At 39.4% G+C, this 26,920-nt stretch overlaps 6 protein-coding genes across 20 annotated transcripts in view; 3 read left to right on the top strand and 3 right to left on the bottom strand.

The window, feature by feature from the left end:
* Positions 1-244: 244 nt before the first annotated feature.
* LOC105688820 lies at positions 245-10,366 on the top strand. 3 transcript variants are annotated; one of them, XM_020853999.2, is made up of 12 exons: positions 245-382; positions 2,482-2,607; positions 3,172-3,208; positions 3,668-3,837; positions 3,930-4,097; positions 7,051-7,266; positions 7,356-7,602; positions 7,662-8,060; positions 8,136-8,356; positions 8,411-8,660; positions 8,728-9,148; positions 9,227-10,366. In XM_020853999.2, the coding sequence occupies exons 2-12, from the start codon at positions 2,536-2,538 to the stop codon at positions 9,750-9,752; spliced, it is 2,727 nt and encodes a 908-aa protein (XP_020709658.2). In that variant the 5' UTR covers positions 245-382; positions 2,482-2,535; the 3' UTR covers positions 9,753-10,366. The 3 variants fall into 3 exon arrangements, with proteins under 3 accessions (XP_020709658.2, XP_020709654.2, XP_020709665.2); XM_020853995.2 differs by having other exon boundaries at positions 336-731; XM_020854006.2 differs by having other exon boundaries at positions 337-731; positions 8,743-9,148.
* LOC105688833 (vitamin K epoxide reductase complex subunit 1) lies at positions 10,139-11,618 on the bottom strand. Its single transcript, XM_012405419.3, has 3 exons — positions 11,360-11,618; positions 11,106-11,203; positions 10,139-11,013 (listed from the first exon to the last, which is right to left on the bottom strand). The coding sequence occupies exons 1-3, from the start codon at positions 11,578-11,580 to the stop codon at positions 10,793-10,795; spliced, it is 540 nt and encodes a 179-aa protein (XP_012260842.2). The 5' UTR covers positions 11,581-11,618; the 3' UTR covers positions 10,139-10,792.
* Positions 11,619-12,123: 505 nt separating this feature from the next.
* On the bottom strand, positions 12,124-13,669 carry LOC105688078 (SUMO-conjugating enzyme UBC9-B). Its single transcript, XM_012404120.3, has 4 exons — positions 13,410-13,669; positions 13,052-13,135; positions 12,713-12,975; positions 12,124-12,640 (listed from the first exon to the last, which is right to left on the bottom strand). The coding sequence occupies exons 1-4, from the start codon at positions 13,473-13,475 to the stop codon at positions 12,574-12,576; spliced, it is 480 nt and encodes a 159-aa protein (XP_012259543.1). The 5' UTR covers positions 13,476-13,669; the 3' UTR covers positions 12,124-12,573.
* Positions 13,670-13,829: 160 nt separating this feature from the next.
* LOC105687924 lies at positions 13,830-16,271 on the top strand. Of its 2 annotated transcripts, XM_048655165.1 has the most exons (5): positions 13,830-15,136; positions 15,251-15,469; positions 15,545-15,656; positions 15,734-15,887; positions 16,056-16,271. In XM_048655165.1, the coding sequence occupies exons 2-5, from the start codon at positions 15,305-15,307 to the stop codon at positions 16,192-16,194; spliced, it is 570 nt and encodes a 189-aa protein (XP_048511122.1). In that variant the 5' UTR covers positions 13,830-15,136; positions 15,251-15,304; the 3' UTR covers positions 16,195-16,271. The 2 variants fall into 2 exon arrangements, with proteins under 2 accessions (XP_048511122.1, XP_012259329.1); XM_012403906.2 differs by having other exon boundaries at positions 13,830-15,469.
* Positions 16,272-16,416: 145 nt separating this feature from the next.
* On the top strand, positions 16,417-19,759 carry LOC105688272 (ribosomal oxygenase 1). The gene is made up of 8 exons (XM_012404434.3): positions 16,417-16,562; positions 16,799-17,471; positions 17,590-17,867; positions 17,941-18,091; positions 18,167-18,380; positions 18,515-18,882; positions 18,956-19,142; positions 19,265-19,759. The coding sequence occupies exons 2-8, from the start codon at positions 16,810-16,812 to the stop codon at positions 19,334-19,336; spliced, it is 1,932 nt and encodes a 643-aa protein (XP_012259857.2). The 5' UTR covers positions 16,417-16,562; positions 16,799-16,809; the 3' UTR covers positions 19,337-19,759.
* Positions 19,760-19,835: 76 nt separating this feature from the next.
* The window catches only part of LOC105688284 (multiple coagulation factor deficiency protein 2 homolog), a 61,055-nt gene continuing 53,970 nt past the window's right edge, over positions 19,836-26,920 (bottom strand). For 9 of the 12 annotated variants that reach the window (XM_048655092.1, XM_048655107.1, XM_048655076.1 and 6 more), the window contains 4 exons: positions 20,994-21,148; positions 20,811-20,897; positions 20,563-20,714; positions 19,836-20,414 (listed from right to left, as the gene is read on the bottom strand). In XM_048655092.1, the coding sequence (XP_048511049.1) occupies positions 20,281-20,414; positions 20,563-20,714; positions 20,811-20,897; positions 20,994-21,148 (528 nt within the window). In that variant the 3' untranslated portion in view covers positions 19,836-20,280. Of the gene's footprint in view, positions 20,415-20,562; positions 20,715-20,810; positions 20,898-20,993; positions 21,149-23,643; positions 24,619-26,920 lie in introns of those variants that run through there. The other 3 variants (XM_048655116.1, XM_048655112.1, XM_048655122.1) reach the window with 3 other exon arrangements.

Raw genomic sequence — 26,920 nt, 5'->3', positions numbered from 1 at the left:
CATGAATACCAGTAATGCGCTGCCGCCGCGACTCGATTGGCTTTCCACCAGCTCCTGCGAGATTCGAAGCTGTTCGCGGATATGATACATTATCAAGATTTGGGACTTGGTCCCATTTGATACGGAGAAAACTCTTCGGTAACGTGCCTTAATATACACGAGTAACCTGCAACACGTCGTTGACCACCACCAATACCACCAGCGGAAAGAGAACTACGCTGCCGCAACTTCCATCGCCATCACCATCACCATCACCATCGCCATCGCCGTCGTCGATGAGACGCGATCTCAAACCTTTACCTGCAGCTACAAGTCAGTTGTTCCCAGTGTCACATCGGAGTCGCACATCGGAATAAACCATACCGAATCGACGTCTTCGTAGGTGCGCGAGGATCGTTTTTTCAAAAATTAAACTGAACAACATAATTTCACACCTTCAATTTATAATTGTTTAACGTGCGGTGAAGGGAAACTCCGTATCTCCAGTAATTATTAATATAAAAGAACCCGCGAATGTGGATTTACCAAAATTCAAAGATATAAAGTATGAGAAATCGTGTGTTTTTCACCTCACTAATTCGATTCAATAAATTCAAGATCGTCGATCTTACATACACGCGATGATGAACCCTGCCGAATTTTCAACAACAATGCGAATGAACTGGAAATTTGAAATGAAGAGATAATCAAACTTCGTCAACCGCGGTCGTGTTTTGCAAAATACTCTGCAGGTATAGAACAGAATGTAATCTATTTTTCTTCACATTCAAGTGCATACAGTTCATAGTTTTCGTGTCACTACAAAATACGTAAATATATACGCATGTACTGAAACATTATGTAACGGCGGTTGTGATGGGAACGTAGCAAGTGGTAGACTGAATGAAAATTTTCTCGATGCAGAATAAATGACACGCATCAATACAGACTATATCTAATATCGCATAGTTTTACCACAAGACGCGTCTTCGGTGCTCACTTCTTATACCTGTATTATGATATTATATTATACTATATATTATAATTCACTAGCTTCAATTTGGGCGTACGCGATTCGTACGAAGAATATTTGTCTATGTAGCATCGTGAATAAAGTTCTTCTTTTGAAAAACGGCGTTTCGCATCCGCGGGAAGAATAGTTTAATTTGCTTGCGCGGAGGCGACGCCTTTATTTTGTATATTCGTGCGGGTCGTCGATAATGATTGAAACTTATTTGCATATTATAATACTTGGATAACGGCCTCCAGCTTTGATAGATCGATCGCAATTCAATCGGATGTATACCTATACAGCGACATACATAAACATACGCCGCCGCTCTTGATTTTTCATTCAAAATGGTCGCAGCCTTGGTAAAACTCGTCACGTGGTCCACTTACACAGCCACCCACGATCGCCGTGGCGAGCACGCATTTATCCCGCATAACTCAGCATTCAAATCTCCTTTATCGCCTAGATTCTAGAAGAAATATTTACGTACGAGCAAGAGAAAAAATCGCGCAAACGATAAGAGGGGGTAGTAGATTCATCGCAATCATTATTTTATCGTGAAATAGCTGCGAAATATCGGAACAACAATATCGATCGGTACTGCAATTTCTGACAAACACGCGTCTCGTGTCGTCGTTCATTAGAAACGTTGTTAAGTTCTTGTCCAAATACGATCTGCACCGTTAACGCCGGAGGTCAACGAGAAATTTGTCACTCGCCTATGTACAGTTCGAATATACACACTATACACATTTTATTATGCGTGTGCATATATGTATAAATATACAAGTACATCTGCAACGATGAGCTTCGATCGTTTTTCTACCGGAATCGTTTATTATAATAATATGAAATTTTTACGCGTGCAGCGATGATTAAAAATTGTGTCATTATATATATAGTTGAATTTCAGTAAGCGATTATCGTACGCGGTATAAGCAGTAAACACATCTGACCAGGTATTTTATAATGCCTCGCAATATCGTCCTTCGAGTTAATGTATACCACACGAGGAATATCCCACACGCGTGTTAGGCGCAATGACGCGAATAAATTAAGCGCGTATTAATTCATAATGTGAGTTGTACCGCAACTATGCACAACTCGAATTTAAGACTCCGTCGACACTGAAAAGCCCGGTACAATATAACTTCGCGTGGTTGAAAAAAAAAGGTGCAGCGACTGCAGTCGAAATCAGGAAGTCCTGCGACTTTCGTAAAGTTTATCGCATAACTTATTATATTCGTATAATAACTCGATGTCGTCGTAATCTGCCAACGTATAAAAATTCATTTATAATTAATTTTCTACATTAATTCCGACTAACGGTTCATCGTGTTAATATTTATTCCTATTAATTCATCACCTCGAATTTCTACCTATTATAAATACATGGAGACGTGATTATGCGGACGTTCGCATAAATTAGTGTAAGATCGTAATTACGTGAAAATCAGTTTGCTTGAATCGGTTTGAAAAATGCTTCACAGGAATTACGTTACAACACAACGAGGGCCGGTGTAGCGAGTTAAGAGCATCCAACGATGGAGGTGATTTCAACGCGCCGATACGAAGCACGCCCAGCTGCAATGCCAACCCTGAATCCGGGGTCTTTGGTGGGTAGATATTCGTATAAACAACAAACAACTGTCCAATGTAGCTATGATCGTTAATTAATAACACGGATATACATCGTATAATATATATGTAATTATGATTCTTCTTGTTTCCACAGAATTCCGTATTGTTATTTGATTTCATTATGTGAGTCAAAAGAATCTGCATGCTCGCGCGTACATCTCTCGTATATTCATATGCATGATAATAGTTTTTTTCTATACACGGATGCTGGCTCTTGCGACATTCATCGACGATGATGTCACTATGAATATAGTAGGCAAAAATCTTATACTACTTAGGTCATCTATATACCGCGTTTACCACATTATACATGTATAGTACCGAAGTTGGAGGAGGGAAAAAAAAACGCAGAAAATTAAAGATACACGAATAAGTTTGAGCATTGAGAAAAAAGATGGATGTAAAAAGTTGACAGATATATTCGAATTACGTAACGCGAGCAGCGATTAGACTTTTTAGGAAATACATTAACATATCCTGTAAAGTACAAGGTATACATACATATGTATGTACTACATGTATATAACTATCTGTTTTAGGTCGATCTTGAGAACTCGATTGCAACCGTGAAGGAAGGTAGGTGTAGCTCTACATAATACATTGATAACAAATTTTGTGCTAAGTAAAAAATTTTTTTCCACGTATACCTACGACGCAGCAATTAAATAGCTGAAGAAAATTGCACCTATATAATATATGGTCTGAAGTTTCTATTCAGTCGAGTCAAACGAGTCCGGTATATGTACAAGTCCAACCAATATACACAGCTGTGTAATAGCCTCGTCTTTACATATCGTTTAGATTTTCACTTCCTCGTCGGAATTGTCACTCGCGCATTTCTTGTGGCCCTTATATATTTTCTCAAGGAGAAAGCCATGCGTTTTTTTTTTTTTTTTTACATCCTTGAAAGTTGTATATACCCATACGTTATAATGATACTACGTGTACACCGTAGAACGTTCGATTGATATACGGACGCCCTCGACGACTCTTCAGCCATCTCCATCGTATTGAGTTTAACAAAATGAATTTCAGAGGAATGGGAGACGAGAAAAAAGAAGGAAATTACTACCACCCGTCAAATCGAAACTCGTGTAAAACGGCAAGTAGTTTTAGAAGACGGAGAAGTTGTCGTGGATTCCGGACCCGTTGTCACGACGAATACCACGGAGGACGTCGAACAACAGGAGCACACGACGCACGAGGTATTATATGCCGTCGAAAATAATCGATAATTATAATTGCACCGCGGTGCGGGCCGATTCGTTTGTGTTAATGAGACGAAACCGAATTGCAGCGCAAGACGGCCGGCGATGAGCCGAAGGAAATAGAATGGTCGGAAGATCGGGACAAGGATAGTATCCTGCAGAAGGAATTGAACGAAACGATAGTGAAGAGTCGAGAGGAAATCGAAGAACGATTAGAGACGGAAGACCGACAGCAGCTCGGCGACATTTCCGACGAGGTACATGTGATATAATTAGGCATTCAAAACCAATGATATAGTAAATATTACGCAGTAAGTATCGCAATAAGAATATTCTACTAACAATGAGATATAATTTGCTGAATTGTTATCTTTGTCTGCGAAGACACGATAATCGCTGAGATTTCTGTTTCTTATTATTCATTTTGTTTTTTCTTCGTTGCATCAATTGTTATAGACTCGCAACAATCGTTGAAAAAAACGTAAAGAAGAAATAACAAAAAAGTACAATGAGATTTCTATTCATGTGTAATTGTTCGTGAGACTGTTAATTATACTGTACATGTATGAGTATAGGTATAATAAATATATGCACGGTCGGACGTTTACAGTATACACGAATACAGATAGGCAGCAGGTTAATTTATGGAAGAAAGTGTACAGCTGCTTTTGCTGCCGGCACTAGAGCTACGCACGTGGCTATTACACGTGGGGATGACGGCGGGCCAACAGATCGCAAAATACGATTGCTGATTTCTCGTTGCTTAACTTTTTACGCATATTAAATTTCGGCTCGGAAATACTACGCCGATTTTTAGATCTTATCTCTGCTTCGCTGCAAGCCATGTGCCTATACGTTAGTTTGATTCTCATTGTTAGTTCCCTGATGGGAATTCAGACCGGTTGAAACAAAAATTAGCGATCCACACAGGATTCTCTATGATTCGATGGAACACTAGTCAGAATTTGAATTCGACAGGCGTTTTTTTTTTTATCGTAGTTCGCACATTGACTCCGATTTTTGGATTTGGAACCGCGTTTCCGATCAGTCGAAAAAAATAGCATCTCAAAGCCAGACAAAGTTTCGAATTTCCTTCGATTGTAACGAGCATCTCGTACGATTGAATTAACATCAAGGAACATAATGAAACGTAAGACGTACTCTCGATCGCGTTCTTTTTCTCTTTATTTTCCCTCTCTCTTTCTCTTTAATCTCCTCTCTCGCCTCTGTTTCTCTCTCCCTTCACTCGAGTGACCCGTCGAGAGTCTCGGGATCAGTTTCGAACCCGACTCTCAGGGGGTCTGCGGATCGGCACTGCAGAGAACGAGAGCCATAAGATAAAATAGAGAGTGCCAAGGGGTCGCGATAACTGACCCAGACTGTTCAACTCGCGAGTTTTGGCGCTCCCGATTTATAGTCGCGTTTTCGAATTCTATGTGCAAATTCCGTGGCAGGTGGTATGGACCACCGTGGACCCGCAGCTACTCATATTCATCTTCATAAAACCTGAGGAGTCCGGTTGCGATCGCATAAATTCAGCTGTGAAGTGCAGAACATCCACTGGTAGATCGATCATACGTTATATCGCATGGTTACCTATACGATAGTCATAAAAATTCATTAATCCGTGATTGAAAAACACCCCGTTCGTAATTTTCTCTTGTTTTATGAATGCGACTGCAGTACATTCGTGACAATGGCAATATGGTTGATTGGTTTATTGTACAAAACGTACGACTGATACCGGCATATTTGAGTTTCTTCGTTTCCTGAATTTCCGATTATTGCAGGTGTTCGCAATTAGCATCACTTTAACCCTCTGTGCGTCCTTTAGGATTTTCAGAACGCAGTCGAATTTTCAATTGCGTATACCTGTGACATAAAGGAAGCCAGGATGCGATCCGCATTCTCAGAAACAATTGAGAATTTCACCATCATTTTGAAAGCAAACAAAAATTTTCCAAATCTGGAATGCACCTCAATTAAAGATCCGATGTTCACGTAGGAGGTCTGAAGAACAAGTGTGCAGACCGGAGGGCAACTCCGGATCGTACCGGGGATTGCTCTGAAAGTTTGAGTGCTGATATAGAGATGTATATAGAGTTCAAGGACACCGTTAAATCTTGATCGCTAGCTGTATCTTTACCTCCGCCCAGCCGAGGCGTAGTTCTAATGTCATCGCCCCCGATTCTGCAAGCCACTTCTGGCACCTCTTTTCGGAACGCATGGAGTACATGTATACTTATATCTACGCGATCCACCGACATCCTCGTGGAATTCTGCGGCGCACTTTATTCAAGGAATTGCAATTGGTCGATCATAAAAATTTCGCAACATTTCGGAATACCCACAAATCAATCATCCGCGTTAATTAATCGCGATTTGAATGAATGACTGCAAGGCTCGCGCTTACGTGATACGATGCGGTTTGGAAAAAATAAAGAATTTTCGAATGTATACCACGGGTCTTTGGGAGAAACCAGTTCCTCTCTAGAGAATTAATCCCACGAACGGTACATCGCCGGCAGAGTTATTTTACATCCAGGATCGTGTTGTTGTTTTCTTCCTCACATTAATTTTAATCTAAGGATAAACCTCGTGTAGGGTTGAAAGTTCAAACGTTGATTTTTTACGTGCGATGAATAAGTAATAATCGATAACGGCAATTAACGATTTTTTCGGCCATTCGGCGATTTATTTAATACAGTCTGCTGGGTAATATCGTATGGCGGGCTTCATGACGAGTATTATATTCGTCGATTTAATCAAAGTGTAATTAATATTATAGTCTCGCTATATTCCACAAGATCTCAATGATCGCGGGTTGATATACGGTCTATACTCTACATATATATTGGATATCGAGGTAAATCAGGAGAGAAAGTCTCGTGGGGAAAATAAAGGTCAGTCGGATGAAGTAACAGATGAGAAACAATTCACCGTCTTCTAAACGCACACCATGTATTATATGTATATTTACGATATGCAAATCTGAAGCAGGTGCGCGGTTTTATACTGCTGACCTTTTCGTAAATACGAAAAAAAGACTAGGTAACGCAACCTTGTTTGTATTACATGAATTTTGTCAACTCGGTGTGATATTCAAATTTCCCTGGGTTATAAAAAGAAATCACAAAAAACACCATCGTCGAAGTACATAGTTCGTAAATGTTTGGCAATTCTATACCACCGTTGTATTCGATTTTTCAGGTTTACCTGCAAGCTGTGCAAAACAATCGTGGAGACTTGAGAGTTGCCTTGGCCGAATCGTCGAAGCAAATTGTACCTGCAACTGGTCCACGAGTGGTCCAGCACACCACCAGAAGCAACAAGGTAACGGATACAGAAAACAAACTACAGAAGAGTCAAATTCAAGCCGATGGTCGGATAGTCACCGAAACAAAACGAACCGTAAAACACGAGGAGGTGAGGAGTAATTGTACTCGTTAATGAAGTGTTGGCCTGAGCAACCGATTAGAAAGCGATTAAACGTTTGGTTGATATGCCATTTTTAGGTCAACGACGACGAGGTACCCGATGACGGTACAAGGAATTTTGACGACAGTGAACAAGAGGTGAGAAAGGAGGGATCGCACAGGTTTTTAAAACAAAAGGACGAAGAACTCGTCGACTACGTATCGGGTGGCGAAAGAGTTGCTCGAGAGATGCGATACGTCTCTGAAAATACTGAGGGTGAACGGACCGGAGATTGGCCACCGGTTCCCACAACAATGCGGACAACGCGGCTCCACAAACACACCGGTAATTGACGATTCAAACGGTTACAGAGTATCGTTATTGTTTGAAATACAAATTTTCAGGCCTCTCTGAAAACTTACCAACAAACCGAAAAGATGCGTTGACTAAAAAGCCACTGGATTTGGAGGAGGAGGATGAAGCGAGGAAAGTGGAGACTTCCAAGTGGCTGGAGAGTCATTTTGGAAGTGAATCCCGGTCTTCTCACGGCTCTCTGGACTCGGAGGATCCTCCGGTCCAATCTGGAACGAATACCAGCTTTATCAATGTTACAATGAAATCTCTACCGATGTCCCCGTCAAAGGATCGGGATAACACGTGGGATAGGAAGCACCTGCATACTTCATATTCTAGTCACCAACAGGCTCCTAAGAGAAACGACCGACGTGATTCCGGTGCTTCTGCTGGATTTTATCACGGTATCAGCGAGTGGTCTGAACGATATCAAAATCACAATATAACAGGTTCGTACAGCAATTTCGTATGTTCAAAATGTATTCGGATACCTCTTCAATTATGAACCGGAAATTTTGTTGTAGAGAAATTAAATTCACAACCGACAAACGGACCCCCGATTCCTTATCCGGAAATCAGAAAAAATGACGGATATCAAGAAACTGGGAGAAATCAAGTGGACTGGACTTATTCGAATAATTATAGCTCTTCTCGCCAACAGCGTCAGGACACGAGGAGCAAAATCGAGTTGCAGGATACAATCGATGCCCCATCACCTCCCTTGCGCCGAAGAGCCAGAGAACAAGTAGGTATTTTCTACCGAGAGAAAGAACTGTGTCAACAATAATTATTATCTCAGCTTTTAGCTAAACAAGAAGATAAAAGTCATGCCATAGCGCGAGTGGCAAGTCCCGTGAATGTCGTACAACGAACATGGGAGAGCCGCAGCCGTGCCATACAAAAAGATAAGGAAACTGTGAACCACGGTGACAGACTTCCGAAATTGAAGAACTCAACCAGGTCTCGGTCAACTTCACCAGTCGCCGTGTCACCAACGAATCAAACTAAGAAATCACTTGCTCTTTCGGCTAATGGTCGGACTCCGAAAGGTAATCCTTGCAGTATGATAAAAACGAAACAAATATATTGAACTGTAAAAATCATGGATTAAAGTAGATACTTCAATTGTAGCTACGAGTCAGTCCAAGTACAAGATTGGCGAGTCTTTTCGAAAGCTGGTCGGAAAACTGCGGTCTGCAAGTTCTGAAAGAAAAAATAAACGAAACAACACAGCATCTTCCGTGACTCAGACAGACGAGTCGTCTACCTATCTTCAGTACAATGTGATCGATAAAAATATACCACTGGTCACCGATGGTGATTTAGAAAATAAACCACCAGAACGACCACCACGATCTCCAAAACTAGCAAATAAAGCTAGTTGGCAACAATCGATCGAAGCAGGTCCACCTGTACAGAGATATTATTTGGGTGAAGATCCTTTCGGTGGTAGCATTTATGGACGTGAAAAGGGATACAGCGGCTCAAAGCCAGCAAGCAGACATCATCAAACTGGTCGACCGGAAGTTGATTCAAGGTATCCAGGGTTCTGATCATTCAATCTTAGTTGATATCGTTATTTGCCGATGGTCTGAAAATTATTATTTCTTTGCAGAGTTGAGTCTAATTCTATAGGCCGATTTAGCAAGTCGACAAGTCGTTTGGCTAATGAGTACGACAAGAACGAACAATTCCGAAGCACCCAGACATTGCCACGGAAGCTTCACACGCAGCCCAGGCAAATTCACGTGTCATCTTCAACATTGTCGAGAACTCGTCCGAATCAAAGACAGCAAAAGCCACATTCTCCACAATCTATGACACACTCGATAAACAATCGTCAGTACGGTAGCATGATAAATATTTCGATAAAAAACACGGTCACTTCTTCAAAATTAGCTGCAAACAATGCTGGACCAGTACCAATCAAACCAGAGAGAACTTACAAATCATCGCTATCGAGAAGTAAGAGTTTTAACGTCGAAGCAAACCGTGATAATGGTAATCTTGCTATTCCATACAAATCAAACTTGCAACTGAATCGTTTAGATGAGACACCGCCTCTCAAGAGTCCTGGTATTTTGGCCAGCATTAGTCGTAGCAATCGAGATGTTTTTAAGGCAGCAAAACACGAATATTAGCATTAGTAGTTGCAGAGATCAAGACTTTGATGTTGGTGTTCATACTCGAAAAATTGATCACTTGTATTGCATACACACATGTATGTATGTGAGGAGGTGATTGTAATATAATTGTTAGTGCCAATGTGACGGAAGAGTTTGTACTCTTTTGGGACTATATGTATGAAAGTAGACTAATATTTTTGCTACGCAATTGAGATATTTTAAATGCTCAGCATTCAAAATCGAAATAAAGTAATTAGCAAATAACGCGATAATCATTAATAATTAGCTTTTTTTTATTCTGCATTGGAGTCTATCCAATAAACGAATAATCTGACAACGTGTATGATTGTAATTTGTGGTCTTTAACTTTAGTAGGTTACATTTGAGTTAATTATTCTTGCTGTTGGACATTGAAGATATTTATTATATCGAGATAGCTGAGAATTTTGTGACAACGTAGCAATATCTAAAATAGCAGAATTGTAACAATCGTTATTACACATACATATGTATTATGCATATAAATTCAGTTAATTTCAGTACCTACTCAATTGTAAGTATGACTAGATATATTGTATACTAACCAAATTATTAAATTATTCATGTAATATTATATGCATAGAAACAAAGCATAGCAATGAATATTTTTGTGACCCTCTTACCCCGATATATGCCTCAGTCACTCATATAGTAAAAATAAGTCAGACTAAGACCGTGTCAGGTGCCCACAAGGTGGGTATCCCCACGCCAGAGACATACTGTACGTACATCTATGTCCGTGGTATACACAATAAACATATGAAATCACAACATCAAAATCTACTATACTCAGGAGTGTTATTTTCAGGATTGCCTTATTTTTCTTCGATTAGGGAAGTCGCTAAAATAAGTATTCAAAAATCAAGTATTCAATCTGACAAAAATGGGTCACTGTCAAATAAAAAAGCTTGCTTTTCAATGATGGCTTATAAGTATCCTCTCTGGTAGCAACTGTAGGAATGATTAGACGGTTCCAAATATCGTACATAATGTCTGAATCTATAGACAACAACTTACTACTTGAGCTTTTCTTTCTTTGATGCACCAAGCCTGGATATGATGCCAAACTTCCGTATGGCAAGAATTAAATTAACACAGTTCACTAAATATGTACCGATGCATAAAACACATATGTCTTTCAACATATAAAGGATATAGCCAAGATAAATTGATCCCAGATTAGATAAAATCCCAAAAATAATCAGCACAATGGTGGCGAAGTAAGTATTTGATACACCTGTGGATGATAGAAATTACAAGCATGATCAATTACCTGGGATTGCTTCCTTGCATAGCAAATGGCACACCATTCCATGGGAAAAAACTTACTCATCACTGCCATACAACTGTAGAATACGAGTCCATAAACACTGTTTGGCATATAAAATATCGAAGTCTTTGGGATTAGGCCAAATCCTTTACCATACCTGTAAATTCAATCATCAAATGAGATAAGGGCAATAACAGATGTCGCGTGAACCGGTATCATCTCGTTAAGACAATGCATTCATGCATTGTTGCATTCCTGAATCTGAGTATTTCATTCTTTTGATAGTTTGTTTCGCAAAATGCGTAATACTCACTCGGACATGAAAGCCTTAGTACAGCTGATATGTTCGCTGATATCACACATAGCTTCGTAAGAATGATCAAGTTCCTTTGAAGTTTCAACGATGTATGCGTAGTAAGATAACACCAATCCAACTATGCATGATGAGATGATACTTGCATTTGCTTTTTGAACTGAATTCAACGACATGCTTACTTCTCGTTCGAAGATTAAACAGAACAGCGCACACAACATACAACACCGAGTTTCTGTAGCGGAATGTGAACCAAAGGATTCGCTACAACGCGACATCGTGACGCCGGGAGCTACAGGTCGCTACAAGCGCGCATGCGCTCGTTTTTATTTTTTTTTTTCGTGTTGATATTTATGTTGTAAAGTGAGTTTATCAAAATCATCGATTATTCCAAAGAAGAGCGTGAATAATGCATGGTAAATTCATGCCAAATTATAGCAATATACTTTAGAAAACCAATTTGCATGTCTAGTGAACTTTTTACAAAATTGTTTTGACACTACTATCAGCTTACAGTCAGTTAATTAATTACCAAGTGCTGAATTTTAAATCAAAGTCTATTTTATTAATTGAACGTTAGTTTACAAGTTGATGAAAAATTATATATACTGTATTATGATCAATTAATTAAAGTCATGAAACTATTCTGTCAACTCGTGTATGACCTAGTTGAAATAAACTTCCGGTGTTTTCAATATCAGTATTAAAATATTATTCATCAGTTCTCCACTCTTTTTCTGAAGCAATCGATTATAATAACGTTGTTTGTTTTGATAAATTTTATTGGATAATACATAAAGTATAAATACTTATAACGTACGTTAGTTATTTAAGAGCTTCTTACAATTCGGCACACGATTTCTAGCTTTATTTTTGATATTCCGAATACATCAATTATTACTTATTTCACTGTGTTCGTGTGCAGCATTTGCGGTAAAAAGAACACTTGCCAATACAAAGTAATTCGTGGATTGTCGATACATCTAAAAGTGTATCTTATTCACGCGCGAGAAAAATGAGATCAAGTGTTCGACGATAGTGTGCTAAAAAATATTTGAAAATTAAAACGGTATCGATCACAAGTAGGGTAAACAAAACAAAAAAATTTGTAATGACGCTAGAATTGGATAGATTATTTGCGGCATTATATTAGATATTCGTTGCAGCTTTAATGAGCTGAAATGATGCTTTTTCAGCCAGAAAGTTGGGGATTTTCATTCTTGTGGTGCCATAGCTCTTGCCTGTGCTTTAACCCTCTTCTCATATTCCAAACGGTTTTGACTGCATAAATTAAAAATTGTTTATGTGTTACGATACATCTAGCATTAATATCATATTGAAAATAAGTCTCACCAATAAATGGTATAAGCTTCTGCTTGAGCCGGATCTTTCACATTTGGTTCATTGAGCAGGTCTTGAATGCCAAGCAAAATTTGCTTGATTGTAATTGCTGGCCGCCAGTCTTTTTCTTCATCGAGTAATGAGAGGCATACGGTACCAGATGGATAAACATTGGGATGGAAAAGAGGTGGTTCAAATTTGCATTTTGGAGGACTTGATGGATAATCATCTTTGAAGATCATGCGCAATTTGTAAAGACCACCCTCCCACGGAGTCTAAACAGTGCACAAAAATATTAAGAATATAGAAAAATTATCAGCAATAGGCAGTTCATAATGATAGCCCTCTTACAGTTTTTTTTCCAGGAATGGCACATTCCCAGCTCATCAAATTAAGCGTTCCATCTGGGTTTTTTGTAGGGCGTGCTACGAAGCCCTGCAAGTAAAGGAATGTGTGGTTATTTTTTAAGGTGCGTTACGCTTGACAGTTATTGAAGTCTGCTCACAATCTGACATGATAAAGCAATCAGTGATAAAGTTGTTTCATAGCATGCATGTGGACTCAATCAGTTCCAAGGATGGTGTTTGGGTTGTTTTTAGCAGAGACTATATCGACAAATTTGACCTGATTTGGCTTTTGAGTATAGGAGGTAAACACTTCAGGGGGCAAAAAAATACTTGACTAAGTATGTATGACTGTTTGGACTTACAAATGGATGATCTTTCCTCCATGCTTTTCTCTCCTCAGCGAGTCTAGCAATCGCGATGCCTGACATGAATCTACGAAAATAAGTACGGTCTAAGTACTATCCGTGAGCGAGATCTACTCGGCTTCTGTAGATTTAGTGAAAGGAAAACAGTCAATCCTGCAAGCAACACCGATACAGGTTCAAAGCGCTTTGTACCCTTTTTCAGGTCCAAAATTTTACAACGACTTTTTAGCGGCAACCACAGTACACCCACGACACTCCACGAATCCAGAAATACTAGACGAATGGGGTTGGTGTTACCGCTGGAGGTCTTATATTTAATATTCGCAGTTGTCGTTTAGTGGCGCTAGTTTATGGACTCTTCTGTCAGAGATCATGAAGATCATCCTCATTCTCGCCGTGCTCTCGCGGATGATATTGGAGTTCGTATTCCCCGGGACTATTGAAATATTCGTCCAAGCGTGTCAATGGTTGAGAATTGTATGAGTCAACGGGTTGAGTAGCGTAATTGGGTTCGAAAGTCAATTACGTTCAACTATAGATAACGTAAATATCTAATGTCAGTAAATTCGGTTTGAATCTGGTAAGCGTTTCAAGGTCTAAAAAGAGTCTAAGAAGAGTGACTTCCTGATTTCGACTTCAGTCCATTACAGCGAGAAAGTCAATTCGAAATTAATATCCTCCACTTAGCGAGTCGAGAGATGTAATTTAAAATTCGATAATAATCACGAATACATGCAATACCAATGATAGATTTAGATTCAATAATTGATTAGTAATCGTGAAACAATATGGAACCGTAATAACGAAATGAAATGAACGCCACTTAGACGTTGAAAGTAGAATAAACACTCTCAACGATACAGATACAGATATTTTTTTCCATAAGTATTTTATCTCCCGCAAGAATTTTTTAATTATTCGCGTAATTGTTATAAATAATTAAATCGAGAATTATTAGGGAAAACAAGGACCGTGCATCTGGGGGACATATTCAAAATTAAAATAGTAACGCGTTTATCGCGTCATATACGCGCGTTAAATTCTCCCGTGTTCATATCAGCGCATATTTATACGGGTACTTGAGCGAGTTCTTTGAAGCGATTCACAAATTCTCCATAGAAGTATCACCGATTTAACTTGACCATCTTGGAACAGTAATTTGATATAATCTACACACGTGTGGTTAACTAACTGCAGAAACTGAAATTCTAAAAGATGAACCTGAAAGTATAACGGTGACATCTTTTACAGGAGAGAAAAAATACAGACATTAGCGAAAAGAAGACAAAGGAACGCGTCTGTCAGAGGAAGAAACTTGCGTTTTCTCCACTTATTTCCGGCTAAATGAAAGTGGCCCTATTAAACTGCAGAAAGCGTTTGCGTTAGGGCCAAACATACAATGAACTCGACATTACCAGGGACAATAATTCGGATAATTGTAGCATTCGCATAGTGAGATAGAAAACAATGCTTTGGACGGTTGGCGAATCTCATGGAAATGGTGGGAAAGCCGGGCTTATAAAGTAAACATAATAATGGTAAAAGTTGATAAAGTCTCATGTTTTCAACCAAAGACTTAGAGTAAAATTTTTTCCCCGATCCGGCAACGACGTCGTGTAAGATTTGAACATCGGTATTTTTTAGTTTGATTTTTATTCGTAACAATCTATTGCATCCGGAATGAAATAGCTGTACGCTAATTTGTCTCATTGTCAGTTTGTCTGGTATGTCAAGGAATTTCCACAATATAAGAGCCAAAATTTATATTCAATTTAAATACATGTTCATATATTTTAAGATTTTGTACAGTGTAAATTTCAACCTATCGAGTCTTCTAGATCCTGGAGATTTTAACGAAGAGAGTGGTCATCAATCTACAATATATCGTAAAAATGTTCAACTCCATTCGATTTCTCATCCTCGTTGGATTGATTTCATCAACATGTTTTGCTTGGCCCCAAGAAAAAAAATTCGAAAAAGAACGAGGGGTTCAGGTCGGTTCAATGCTCGCAGAGGTTGCGAAAGAACTCATCCAAAGATCTTCGTCAAACAGTCAGGTATTGGCGTACCTAATTATTAGTACGGTATCTAGTCTGAATACGTTCGTTGTACAAATTTGAAAAATTTTTCAGGTACTCAGCTTGAATTTATCGAGTTTGCTCGTTCTCTTGGTGCTGAAGGCGGTCGTATTTGGAGCTGGATACATGGGACATCATGGATTCAAAGCCCGGGAGGTGGACGAAGGTTGTTACATGATTTTTTGTTCTATAATTACGATCATAATTCATTCAAATTTGTGCGTGATCTGATTTTCAACACAGAATCTATCGTTACCGAGAGTGAAATAGCTTTGGCCCTCGGCTACCTTCTTGGAGAGAACTGCCTCTATAGAGCAGCCTGTGAGGTTCCTCACAAAGCTAAGGAATATTTGGGAGCTGCAGAAATGATTTTACAAGCCATTCGCTTTATGCCAGAGTATGTATTTTACCTCATTCGAAATTATTTTTGAACGGACAAAATATTGCGGTCCAAAGAGAACAAATAAGAAAGAGCAAGGAAGTCCCGATTCTAAATAGAGGACCAAAAAAAATTGTTGGAATATTCTTTTAATTCGAGACTGACATACTTCCTTACTTATTTCAGGTCTTTTAAAGTCGACACGAATTACGTGAAGATGGTATCAGAGTTGAAAAAAGCAATAGAATACGGAACAGCAAAACAATGTCCGCCGCAATATACCTGCAAGAAAGAGAATATTAATAATTTTCTCCAAAGTGCGTAACATTATTAGGTCTACGGAGATTGTACGGTCATCCTTGATTAGAAATATGTTCAATTGACGCATCACTTCTCCGATTTCTCATAATATAACATTGTAATTTTTTAATAAAGCATCAAAAGCACAAGGTCGAAAGCGTTATTAAATCCCATTTAATTCATACATGTTTCCCGCCAGGGCTTGAACCTACACCATTGCCTGTCTGCGTGTAGAATGCCGGTAGCATTTTTAACTTCATGCGGGAGCCATTGAAAAGGAAAACGACACGCAGGTCAACGAAGCCGGTTTTCGTTTTCATCAGTCTTCATGTTTCGTTAGATTCGCAGACATTGAACAGTAATCTTACACGCTAATCGTATTTTTATCAGGGGGTAAGTGCTAAACAAGAATTAAATATTGAGGAATAATAAGTGAGTACGTGACGTACGTTGAAAATATTCTGTGCATTAGAATTTACGAATTTAGGATTTTGATGTTCAAAGACGATTTTAACCTAGAAATTGTTGGCAACTTGACCTCATACCGCACCAAAGAGATTAACAGACACAAAGTTCTGAATCTATACAAGGGGTTAATCTAACTCCCCTACAAATTGATGTTATTTCAGTCATTATTTAGATGGGCGATACATCCACACAGTTATCAGCGTTTATGGCATATTCTAAAATGCGTCGAACTTCGGACACCGCATTTTCTTCGAAACCGGCCAAGAAGCGTCATACCTTAGCCGGGTCTTCTGTTCAGAAAAAATCTCATAAACGCTCAGCATCGGCCGGGGATGTGCTAACAAATGGGAAAGGGAAAAAAGTTCCAAAGGTAGCTGGATTTTCTACGCAAAGGAATCTACGTAACACACTATCAGGCTCTTCGAAAAATAATTCGAGCTCTGGAAAATCAGTAGTCAAGAGGGTATCTAATGGCAGTGCTAAATCATCACCACGAAACTTAACATCGGTTGTGTCAGATAGAAGATCAGCTTCTGGAAAATTGGCAGGCAAAGCAATGACTAATAAACTAAAAAAAAAAGCACCTAAATCACCCAAAGTAAAGGTGACAAAAGATGGATCTGTAGAGGATTCTCCAGCCAAAAAAAAAGCAGTTAAAAAGTCAGTAGCCAAAGCAGAAACAGTTGAACCTGAACATGAATCTGACTATGCTAGCGATACTCCCGAGGATGAAAAAACGGAGAGTTCAGATGAATCAATGTCAAACTCAATCAATCAAGGAAAGAAACTATTCAAATGGTTGATTTCGCCGTTACCATTGGAAACATTTTATAGGTAAAATGACGTATCGATAGTGTAAATTATCTTAGTATTATGTCATTCTACTTTAGTGTGATCAGCGAGAGATCCCATAGCATCTATTGATTTAAACCTTATACAATGGCAATTACAGAACGAGTTGGGAAATTGCACCATTGTACATTAAGAGGAATACGCCGGAGTACTACAAGCATGTGATGTCAACGCCAATGATTGATTCAATTTTGCGTAAATATTACTTGCAATTCACCAAGAATGTTGATGTTACTTCATATTCGGATGGCAAAAGGGAAACACATAATCCTATTGGACGAGCATTGCCAAGTGTTGTCTGGGACTATTACATGAATGGTTGCTCTGTCCGGCTATTGAATCCACAGACCTTTATACCAAAATTGCATGTATTAAATGGTAAGTAAAGTGACAAGGGATTTTTCATTATGCAAAATAGTGTACACAATCGTTAAATGTTTTAAACCTCTAGCCACACTTCAAGAATACTTTGGATGTTTGGTTGGGGCTAACGCTTATCTGACTCCTCCAAACACTCAGGGATTTGCACCGCATTATGACGATATCGAAGCTTTTATATTACAAATTGAAGGCAAAAAGAGATGGCGTCTCTACAAGCCACGGTAATTACTGAATTTGTATTGAGTTGACAATGGCCATACACTGAAACTAATAGAAAAATTCTTTACGTATTTCAGAAGTGATGATGAGTTTTTACCAAGGTTGTCATCTGATAACTTTGATCAATCAGAGATTGGGGACCCAATTATGGATATAGTCCTAGAAGCTGGTGACCTGCTTTATTTCCCAAGGGGTACCATACACCAGGGTGAAACAATCGACGACACTCATAGTTTACATGTAACCTTGAGTACCTTCCAGAGAAACAGCTGGGGTGACTTTTTTGAGAAAGTAAATGAATTTCTTGATTATAATATAGGACGGGATGATACCTGTTGTCAATTTCTTAATTCAATTGTTGGCTACTACCAACTTTATCCGATATAAGGTAACCGATCGATTAATTATTTCTCTAATAATTACAGCTCGTACCGGTAACGCTAGCGCAAGCAATTGCCACTGATGTAGAATTCCGAGAAGGCCTGCCGTTAGATTACCTTCAGCATGCAGGTCTAGCACACGTCAATAAAGACAGCATAGACAGAACGAAATTTATTAGAAGGACGCAGTATCTTCTATCAAAACTTGTTCAATACATAGATGTGGATAAAGCTGCGGATGAGATGGCAAAGAAGCATATTCACGATTTTCTGCCTCCGATGCTCACTGGAGAAGAAAGGGAATGCTCTGTGTATGAGGATGGTGAAAGAATGACGGAAGGTGGAGTGATTGTGAACAGAATTGAAATTGAACCAGATACAAAAATAAAATTGGTTCGAGCTCAATGTATAAGGTGGGTGGCGTCGAATTTGGTTGAAAAGAAAACCGGTCATAGCAAAATAATCCACTAATAATAAACTTTATAGATTGGTGCAAGAGCCCGATGGACTTCGAGTGTATTATTCGAACGAAAATTCCAAAGAATATCGTGAGTTGGAACTACAATATTTGGAAATCACCCCGGAGCTCGCACCTGCGATAGAGGAAATAATTCAGAAATATCCAAATTATATTAAGGTTGAGGACTTGCCCATAGAAGGCGAAGACAACAAGGTAAAAATAACAATCCCCTTATTGATATTCGGCTACCTTTATTATAGTAAATTTTCTTCGGGTATTCAAACAGGCGAATAATCAAAATTTTCTTATTACAATCCAAATATTTCTCATTCTAGATCCAAGTAGTGAGAGATCTTTGGGAGAAGGGAATACTTATCACAGACGAACCATTGGAAGTAATAGAATAATGATGATATTTCAGGGAAGGTTGACAATGTGACTAATATTGCCGCAGCGAAAAGCTCCGTAGCCTCTCGTAAACCGGCATTTCAACTGAGTTATACTTACGAATAGTTTTAAGTGAAGTTTAGCACGCTCTATTTCTAGAGGCGCACACGATTATCCAATAATTAAGTAGTTGTACGATCAAGATTTGAGTTTATTACCGAAGACCCGTGGTGCAAATCTTGTGGTTATGAAATTAATAGAAAAAAAACATAACCAAATGACGTAAGTTGATTATCATGGTAATAGATATGTTCACCATATTACTCTGGGTTGGATCAGATCGGTTAGTTATTCATTATAAGTTACTCCGATATACATTCATGTACTCTTATTGTGTGTAATAATATACATTCCGACTTCCGGAAGAAATTTATTAGCACTAATATTTTGTATGCTCTATCAGAATGACAGTAATTGGAAGTTCAAAAAACTTTTGAATATGATTATATCGATTATGTGTTCCTGTATACGTTCAATAACATAAAACAAGGTAACAAAAAAAAAAAACAAGTGTTTTATTGGTGATCACTGCGTCAACAATATCGTACAGGATGAGAAATTTCGGCGCAAATATATCGGAGCGCTATCCAATTTCACTTTTCTTCCGTACACGCTCAGTTCACACCAATTATATCAAATTTGACTTGTATCACGAAAGGCGAACTCGCCATTATATTGGACCACAATTGAGTCAGCTATTTTGTCTTACTCGCGCAATATCAATTTCATAGATGAAAATTTTCAATCCATGATCCTCTGGGTCCATTTAAATTCAAAAATATTTCAACCCCATGTTTATATTCGTTAGAGGCAACTTACCTGGAATTATATGTACTTTCAATCGAACGGTCGTTTCCAATTTGAGGATGCCAAAAATAATTGAAATTGATATCTAAACCTCATACTAAGTTATTATCAGCTTCTTATCTCTTCTTGCCTGCTCGTTCTCATCTCGCTTCCTTCCATGCACGTACTCGATGTAACCCAAGTACCCGTCATTGTCTAGATCGTCTTCTTCCAGCGCATTGTCGATTAGATCTGCGAATAGAGCGTGGAAATTGATGAAAATTCCCAAGCATAAGTTCTTACATCCATTCATCGTTTAGTTGAGAAGACTGCTGGCAAAACGTTCGATAATAATTTGCTGTTCTCATTCAGCCGCAAAACCTGTTGAAAATTTGCTTACCTATAATTCTGGGCAATTCGTCCTCCAGATCGGCCTGCATTGTTGCGTCATCGATTGCAATCTCGTCCCCTTCATGCTGATGCAAAGTATGCAGAAGGGCATGTAGAATTTCTAAACCATCTAGCTTCGTGTTATTGTCAATATCATGAACGCTGCAATGATCGACGAATATTTTCATCACTTCGTGAATAATTACATCAATTTATGGTCCACAAAGATGAGCAGAATTTAATCGAATCACGTCATACTTAAAGTAGTAGAACTCCAGTTCTTGGTCAGACATCTTCGAGAGATCTATCTGATCCGCTAAGGCACCCATGTCTTCCTTCAAATGGCTGTAAAAATATGAACCATCTTTGAAGTGGGACGAAAATTTCCTTTCAACTGTATAATGGAAATTTGGATTTCGACGCGACGTCGAAAAACGTTACCTGGCATCGTGAAGCAGTTCCGTATCCTGCGTTATTTTCAAACCATCTTGTTGCGGGGCGTAATGATGGTGCGATACTCCGCTTTTGGGATGATGTGGTCCACGGAATCCTATCGCAAAGTCAACGATCACCCCCAACAGTATCGGCAACAACATCTGCGATCATTCGAAATAAGAGAATATCATAAGGATCCGTCAAGTTTTTATCACGTTCGAAATCTTTATCGTCATTTTGATAAACCGAAATTATCGAGGAACGCTTTTCGAATGACTTGACAGGAATATTCCAGATCTGATTGCGAGTAGCGTCGAAAATCAGCTATCGCCATAGGTAATCCAATAAGTTGCTTCGAAGTTATGAACAAACAGACAACATGGAAAAAGAATTTACTTTCGAAAATGGAATTCTTTCGTAAAATTTTTATTCCCCGTCGGTGTAACATTGCAGAGTTTTCTTGTAACTTCGGAAAAAAACATGAAACATTATACATTCAGTCCCAATAGTTGGTGGCAATGAATTTCAAAGGATTAATGTACGAAAGAGGCAAAGAATAGGACCTGCTGTGATTTATTCAGTGACAAGCGGCTGACGTACACGTGAATATGCAGGGGGAATGGATGATGGTACACATCGCATACTGTACACTGCAGCCAGTGGTAACAGCACTAGACTTCCATGGTGACAGATGTGTGGTGCGGTGGAGGGTAATTATTATACGATTACCCACAAGGCCATTGATTTAGATTGGACTCCGGGGGTCCAGGACGACTCATGTTATAGCTCCAGGAGTCGGGACTACTGTCGCGGTGTGGAAATATGTTACAAGATCCGAAATAGAAGAGGGAGAATGCATGTATGTATGTATTTCGATGTACAAAACCAGCTCTATTTCCGGAGACCCTCTGGATCCAGGACTTTGCACCATGTTTTTCAAGGTGCTATCTCGGCCCCGATCACCCCATGGATTATTATACTTATCAACGACTATCAGGGAGCTTGTTTAGTTATCGTGTTTCTATTTTTTGTACTACTGGTTAGGGCTACCTGCAGTGCGTATTTGGAGTCAATGAAAATTGTCGACAAATGTGAAAAATCAATTTTACTTTCATCGCATCAGAATAGTCAAAAAAAGCTCGGATAATCAGAATTGCGGCATAAATAACTTGCGTTCTTTTGAATATATTTTTCAATTTTTTCAGAAATAGAACATCGCTTCTGCACCCGTCTATTTGAATATTTTTCCGGAAAAAAAAATCTCAATGTTCAGATAAAAAATTCAAAGACGAAGCCGATTCAAGTTTTGAAATATATTCAAAGAATTCAATTATACCGTGTCACTTGGAGGAGGCGAGTTTTTCATAAGTATTTTTTTTTAGCCCCTATGCAGATCGAAATTCGCGTTCGAAAAAAACACCACTTCTACGTGGGACCGACAGAATGCCGATGCGTCAAAAACTTGACGTGGAATTCCGATCGCAGGTTACAAATCCACTTGAAATATTGTTTACGCTTTCTTGTCAATACTCGAAGTCGTTATACCTCCATATTTCACTCATACGCGCGATTTCTATGTACAAATTTGCGCAGTGTAGGTGTTAAAAGTACATGGATTTGGGGTAGTTAGGAATCAATTTTATCGGCTTAAGAGGGGCGAATGCATATGTTGAGGGGGCCTGAGGGGTTTGAGCGCAAGTGGACTCGGAGTGGACCCCAAGTGGACCCCCAGAGGCGCGCACCCCAGCTGTATAACTCCTCCCTCCGGGTGTCGAAATCCATAAATAATTTATATCATTTGGTCCATTCATCGAACGAGCCCATATGTACCCTGCATATATACTGTACGAACCTGTGTCGTCTTACTTGCGACTTACTTCGTGCCTCCCGTACCACGCGGTAAACGGGACCTGCTGCCGCTTCTGCAGGACTTGTGAGACCGGAAACACCGAGGAGTGCTTCCGATCGTAATCTATGCGCTTCGAAAGATCTCGCCGTTTTTAACGCACGCGACACGAAATGAAATTTCGGGGGGATTTCCGAAACTCCGATATGTTTTTATCGGACAAGCAAGGGTAGTTTTACATCTCGAGTATAAAGAGCGGCGTAGAATGTGGATTTCGAAGGGCTGCCCCTCCGCATTCCGTTCTTACAGATTTTGGGATTCTTTAGCAGAATCCTGAAGTCGGAAGAAAACACAGAAAAAAATACTCAGTATGAATTTAACGAATTTCGACCGAATAAAAAATTTACGCTATACGTAGATACCCCCCGCAACTACATTTTTTCTCATACAGCACAAAGTGCCTTTGTATATTCTCATGCGGTGACGGGCAAAAGTGCATCTGTAGCGTTTGAAATTCAAAACCTCAGCAGTGGAGTATATCGTCGTTGAATTTTTAATTCGATTCACTTGATCAAGGTCCGTGACTATCGGAGCATCGGATCTCACGCAACAAGGCCGACTCGTCGACGTACTTTGGGGGGGGGGTCACCCTTCTCCATATTTTTCATCGCAAGCATGATGCACTGGAAGGATCAGGAAGAGGAAACTAACAGGTTATGTCAAAAGCACGCGACGACTGAATAAGAAGCTCCCCAGCATCCCGGATCACGATATCCATATACAGATAAAAATAGTGGGGGATGAACTTACCTCAGCAGTTTCGAGGACTCGGTCTCGTGTTCCGGAATCTATGAGAAATAAATAAACGAACTATCGACAATTCCGATGAGAATCCTGAGTATATTTCCTCTGTGTTTTGCTCCGAGCTTTCGCAAGGACCAGAGCAAAAGCTGGTGATTATCGACGTTTTAACCGAGTCTGCGTATCAAAACCACGCGCCCGCGCTCTGAGGCAAAAACTAAACTTCCACGTTGGAGATCCTGAATATCATCGGTAGGGTGCTAAAGCTCGAGAAGGAACCTGCTCAGATTTCTATATTTTCATTTCCATAAAACACGCCTCATTTATAAATTCGCACATATGGAGAAATAAAAATGGATCCTATTTGAGGGTCGAAGGAAAACCGAGACCGATGAATCGGTTTTCAGGATCTTCGGTATAATTGAAATAGACTGTGATCAATTTATACCCGGCTAACGATTAATCTTCCAATACTTCAACTCTCAAAAACGCAGAATTATTTTGACGAACGAGCGACAAAACAATATCAGAAAACCAAAAATCGCATTCAGGGAAATATTATTTGCTCAACTTTTTCATCGTCAGATTTGAAATGTCTTTTTCATCCCCTTTGTTACGGGATAACAATGCTTCGATTGTTCCAACAGATTATTTCCCCCGGTGTCGAATGATACCTGTATCGGATAGCACACACGAGGGAATGTTATTTTTTCGAAAAATGGAAATTCTTTTCATGTTTCGTTAATCCACGAAATCGGCTTTGCATTTCGTTGCAGAGACAGGCGGAGTCTATTTTGATCGGCAAATTGAATGAGTCTGCAACCCCTTAGCTTATAGCTACTCGAATAGATTACATTAAACGCTGCAGTATACAATTAGCGTTACTGCGGTTTATAAGTTTATAACTAAATACAGACCGTCGATCGTTTGTGGAATTACGTATATCCGCATTCTTCGCGATGATAGCGGGAAACATTATTTGTTCTGACATTGAAAAAAAATTCTCATTCATTTTTAGACAGAACTCAAGGCCGGAATGTGGCCATTTTATGATGGAAGCATTTTGTGTTCATCCGGTTCTCGTAGACTATTTTGAAAATTGACTGGACTGTCCAGGGGTTCACCGTCGCCATTGTTGGAACCTTGTCTTCAAATATTCTTGCGATGATTCGAATCTCGCGCAAAGGTCCCGCGCTTTTTCGTACACTTTTTTTTACTCCGTGATGATACTTATAAAAACTAAACAACTATGTTACTAATTTTTATAGGAACGCGGGGAAGTTAAGAAACTTCAGATTATCCGTTTGGTCGATTTACCTCCACAATTCGTGCGCTGCAGGTCGTCTTTGCTACTGCAGAAAATGAGTTAATTAGTTTCCTCGAAGTCACGTAGCGATTCTTCTTAAGTATTCGTTGAGTAACTTTTTGACAGTCTTCTTCTGCACGTTCGCTGCGAATTAATTAGGGTCGTTAAAAAATTCTCTGCCAAAAATTGCAGGGGCCGCCCCTCACCCCTCGCTGGGGGGTTGGGAGAATATCATTCTTCGCGAATTGTCTCAATCATAATTCACGCGTAAGTGCCGAAACTTTCATGAAAAAATTATAATAAATAAAAATAAACAAATAGGGGTAAAATATAAATTGCAAATAATGAATTTACGCGAGAATCGGGAAAAAAGGCCCCGGAATCTCATGAGGAGGATTTGGCCCAACTTCGAACGTATCCTTCGACGGCACAATTCTGTTCAGCGGTGAGGCCCTACGAGGGTTTGTTTAATGATTGTGCGTGAATTGGGAATTTTTTTATTGAAAATTCGAGGATTCGAGGATGATCCTCCGGTAGGCGGGTCTCAACTTTTGAGCACTCACAGCGGATGGGTCCCGGGTTGCCATGCCAACGACCGTAGCCTAAAGCTATGCTTTTATTGATTCCAAGCCGCAAACAATGTACAGGAGAGGATGTTTCTCTGGGTTCTGCGAATCTATCTCGATGGTGGATTATTAATAACGTATATATCTTGAAACAAATGATGTATTTTCACATTTTCTCAATCCCAAATAATCCCCGATCGACTTCTTTTCCACAGGTCCCCCCCCCATGCCGTCACGCGCCTCAGAGGAAAACGGAAGAAAAAAAAATGGAATATTTTATAAAAAAAATCTGCTCAAATCGGACTGTCCCAAAATGGGTCTGATATGTATATAATGATTAGTAAAAAGAAATTTTTTGAAAAATAAGTTGCGGTACACCGATCATTTGGTTGATAAAATATGATTCAAAAATCAATTCTTTTTCTTTTTACGACACATCGCGAATATCTTTTATTTGAAAATAAAATACGAAAACCGAGAAATCGAATCGGTAACTTGATCGCATGTGTTAGTTCAGCTGGTGTTGAATCCAAACGAGAAGTCCGAGAGTTATAGGACGTATAGTTCTACAAAAAACCAGCAAACGATGAAAAGAAAAATAGACTATACGACAGTGAAACGGAATAATAATAATACTAATAATAATAAAAATAAATTTGAATCTCCAGATATTCGTGGGCGGTCCGAAGTGCATTAAAATCTCTACATGTGGTCCTTCTGCGATCGCCCTATCGTCCAATACGAACCAACGAGCAGAAAACGCGATCAGCAGCACCGCGCGCGGCTTCGCGTCATTGATTGCATTGTCTTCAGTTCGAGTTTGAAATTTTTCTCTCGGCGGGGTAAATTGCCCTCTTCCGGTTAACTGGTGCGCCCAAAATTGACGTTGTCAAGCGTGATTTACAAAATTTTTTTTTTTCTCTCCGCTCGCTCATGATACGACGTAGGTATATACGATCACCGCCTGATTCGTTAATATGCCGACTGTAATCAGGTTGAGAAAAAAATAAATAAAATAAAATAAACTAAAACTGAACAACGCAAAATCTGCAACGTCCATATCAACCGTTATGCGCTATACCGTAAAAGGGAAAACTATATTTCCGCCCCCGCTGCATTCAAAAAGTGAGGGGGTGGAATATGATAAATATGGATATATCGTACATGGCGGATTTTGGCCTCGCGCATTTTGACGCATGAAAATTGCCCAAAGCGATGCGCCAAGCGTGGCTTGCAGCAGTAACGCTTGTAACGTTATATGATCGACTTGTATTGAAACTGCCCGTCAAATAATATATTCATAGCTTCCACATGGTTAAACATGCCGCCCTCCATCCCTGTCCCGGTGTACGTCATCCCGTCCGCCGAAATGTATATATCCATCCCTTCCTCCCCCCCAAACCGCATCGTATCC

This window comes from Athalia rosae, chromosome 1, assembly GCF_917208135.1.
Source record: "Athalia rosae chromosome 1, iyAthRosa1.1, whole genome shotgun sequence".
In the NCBI taxonomy this organism is placed as follows: Eukaryota; Metazoa; Arthropoda; class Insecta; order Hymenoptera; family Athaliidae; genus Athalia; species Athalia rosae.
Note: the sequence above shows the minus strand (reverse complement) of the source record. Positions and strands in the feature narration are given on the sequence as shown.

Coding starts and splice junctions, on each gene's coding strand:
- LOC105688820 (XM_020853999.2), top strand. CDS start 2,536: ATGGAGGTGATTTCAACGCGCCGATACGAAGCACGCCCAGCTGCAATG. Junction 2,608..3,171: donor CCCTGAATCCGGGGTCTTTG/GTGGGTAGATAT, acceptor TATCTGTTTTAG/GTCGATCTTGAGAACTCGAT. Junction 9,149..9,226: donor CGACCGGAAGTTGATTCAAG/GTATCCAGGGTT, acceptor ATTTCTTTGCAG/AGTTGAGTCTAATTCTATAG.
- LOC105688833 (XM_012405419.3), bottom strand. CDS start 11,580: ATGTTGTGTGCGCTGTTCTGTTTAATCTTCGAACGAGAAGTAAGCATG. Junction 11,204..11,359: donor ACTAAGGCTTTCATGTCCGA/GTGAGTATTACG, acceptor TTGAATTTACAG/GTATGGTAAAGGATTTGGCC. Junction 11,014..11,105: donor CAGTTGTATGGCAGTGATGA/GTAAGTTTTTTC, acceptor TATCATCCACAG/GTGTATCAAATACTTACTTC.
- LOC105688078 (XM_012404120.3), bottom strand. CDS start 13,475: ATGTCAGGCATCGCGATTGCTAGACTCGCTGAGGAGAGAAAAGCATGG. Junction 13,136..13,409: donor GGAGGAAAGATCATCCATTT/GTAAGTCCAAAC, acceptor CTTTACTTGCAG/GGCTTCGTAGCACGCCCTAC. Junction 12,641..12,712: donor GAAGCTTATACCATTTATTG/GTGAGACTTATT, acceptor TAATTTATGCAG/TCAAAACCGTTTGGAATATG.
- LOC105687924 (XM_048655165.1), top strand. CDS start 15,305: ATGTTCAACTCCATTCGATTTCTCATCCTCGTTGGATTGATTTCATCA. Junction 15,470..15,544: donor GATCTTCGTCAAACAGTCAG/GTATTGGCGTAC, acceptor AAAATTTTTCAG/GTACTCAGCTTGAATTTATC. Junction 15,657..15,733: donor AGCCCGGGAGGTGGACGAAG/GTTGTTACATGA, acceptor TTTTCAACACAG/AATCTATCGTTACCGAGAGT.
- LOC105688272 (XM_012404434.3), top strand. CDS start 16,810: ATGGGCGATACATCCACACAGTTATCAGCGTTTATGGCATATTCTAAA. Junction 17,868..17,940: donor AAAATTGCATGTATTAAATG/GTAAGTAAAGTG, acceptor TTAAACCTCTAG/CCACACTTCAAGAATACTTT. Junction 18,883..18,955: donor GTTCGAGCTCAATGTATAAG/GTGGGTGGCGTC, acceptor TAAACTTTATAG/ATTGGTGCAAGAGCCCGATG.